The 2,022-nt window shown below is 56.4% G+C and overlaps 1 protein-coding gene across 1 annotated transcript in view; it reads left to right on the top strand.

Moving 5' to 3' along the window:
- The first annotated feature begins 463 nt into the window (after nt 1-463).
- The window catches only part of FGF14 (fibroblast growth factor 14), a 381,327-nt gene continuing 379,768 nt past the window's right edge, over nt 464-2,022 (top strand). The window contains exon 1 of the mRNA XM_005424125.2: nt 464-1,029. Within this exon, the coding sequence (XP_005424182.1) occupies nt 822-1,029 (208 nt within the window). The 5' untranslated portion in view covers nt 464-821. The remainder of the gene's footprint in view (nt 1,030-2,022) is intronic.

Below are 2,022 nucleotides of genomic sequence, written 5' to 3'. Positions count from 1 at the left end.
CGGGATGGCCGGGAAGGTGGCGCTGCTCCTGTGGGGTGAGTGCCCCGGGCACGGGCCTGACACCCCGGGGATGGGGAGGGGAGGGGGCACGGGGGGGGCTTTGGGTCCCCAAGGCCAGCAAGGCATGAAGCCCAGTGTGACCAGAGTTGTGGTGTGGCTTTTGGGGATAGGAACAGGGGGATAGGAACAGGGGAACTGGGATATGGGGTCAGGGACAGGGGGATGGAGATGTGGGGATAAGGATGTGGCAGAAGGAACCTTGGGTCTCGGGCAGCTGTGGGGACAGCGACAGGGACACAGGGATGCAGGGACAGGGACAAGGGGACAAGTACTATGTGTTTTGACCATGGGGATAAGTGCCATTGGAATGGGACCACGGGCACAGGGCCATGAGGATGTGGCTGTGGGGCTGGTGGGGGTGACCTGTGCCAGCACAGGGTCACGGGGCTGCACAATGGCAGTCGTTCAGTAGGATGGATCCTGCCGTGGCTTTTGTTCTGCAGATCCACCCATCCTCCTAGCAGTCAAGTACCAGGCTATGGTTTTCTCTCTGGGGATCTTTCTTCCGCGTTTTGCCGGTGTCTCCGATGAGGTTTTGGCCTCGGCTGGGATTTCACGACCTTACTTTTCGTTTGGCTTCACGCTGAAAAAAGGGATTCCTTATATTTGCTCTCCACGCTTTTGGTTATAATTCACTGTTGGTCTAGGGGGAACAACCGTTCAGCCTGGCTGAAAAAAAAGCATCCGTTGAAAAGTCTCAAAGAAATATACCACGTGAGGAAAAAAAACTGGGAGAAGATCGGAATATAATCGCTTTTTCTATGATAAAACTGGTGCCCCTCTTCAGGAGAACTGATCTCAATTTATTATTATGCAACCACAAGGATCTCTTCTTTCTCAGGGTGTATAAGCTGCTGGATTGCTTTTCGCCCAAATCAATGTGGTTTCTTTGGAACATTTTCAGCAAAGGATCGCATATGCTGCAGTGTCTTTGTGGCAAGAGTCTTAAGAAAAACAAGAACCCAACTGGTAAGCAATCCATTGCAATGCGTTGTTTTTCTTTAATGCTACCCTGTCTGTTGCTCGCCGAGGTAGATCTGCAGTCCTGCTGAGGGGAGAAGGGGGGATATATCGAGGCCAGCACGGACATGCATGTGCATACGTATATGAATAAGCAAGGAGCGGTTTGTATTAGCTTCAGCCCCTGTCACCACCGAAGAGGGGTAAAAAAATAAAATCAAAGGCGACCCTCGCCCAGCCGGCATCTCCTAGTTCCTATGTGATATTTCAAAGGAGGAAACTTTTACATCAGTACCCTTCTTGTGGGGAAGGCGGTGGAGCCCCCAACTCCCGACCGCGGGAGCCCCCCAGTCAGTTCTGGGAAGAGGAGCCTGGCTCTCCTGTGCTGGTGTTAGCCGGCCCTGCCTGCGGTGGGTGAGTGTGCCGGGGCTCGCGTCCTGCACAGCACTTTCTGAATAGCTTGCAGTATGTCACCCCACACGCACACACACCCACCCACCGCCTCGCTCGGCTTCTAAAGTCAAGCCAGACACCCCCCTCCCGCGGCCTGGGGGCTCCCCGTTACCACTCACCCTCGGCACTCAAGGCCAGGAGGGTGGAGGGTGGTGAGGAAAGGGGATGGAGACTTTCTTGGGGCTTGTGCCCAGACGGCAACTCAGCCAGCTATGCCGAGTGGCAGCAGCAGCACCGCCGGGTTGGCTGTGCCGCTCCTCCGCCTCTCGCTGCCGGGATGACCCCTCTGTGCCACACACCGGTCTCTCTGCGTCCGTCTCTATGTCTGCCTGGCAGCCGGGATCATGCGCTTCGGTTCAGCCCGGCTCCGAGGGGGAAACTTGCAGTACATTACATAAGAAATGCAAATGCAGGTGCTCTGGGCCGCCTGGTCCCTGATGGTCAAGCTGCTGCTGTTGCATCCCTCTTGCTCGGGGCGTCCGTGCGGCCAAGCCCGAGGCTTTGCGAGCAAGGTGGGCGAGAAGGGATGCTCGGCGGGCGGGGGAGCCG

Source organism: Geospiza fortis, unplaced genomic scaffold (genome assembly GCF_000277835.1).
Source record: "Geospiza fortis unplaced genomic scaffold, GeoFor_1.0 scaffold84, whole genome shotgun sequence".
Classification (NCBI taxonomy): domain Eukaryota; kingdom Metazoa; phylum Chordata; class Aves; order Passeriformes; family Thraupidae; genus Geospiza; species Geospiza fortis.
This window is presented reverse-complemented; position numbering and strand designations above follow the sequence as displayed.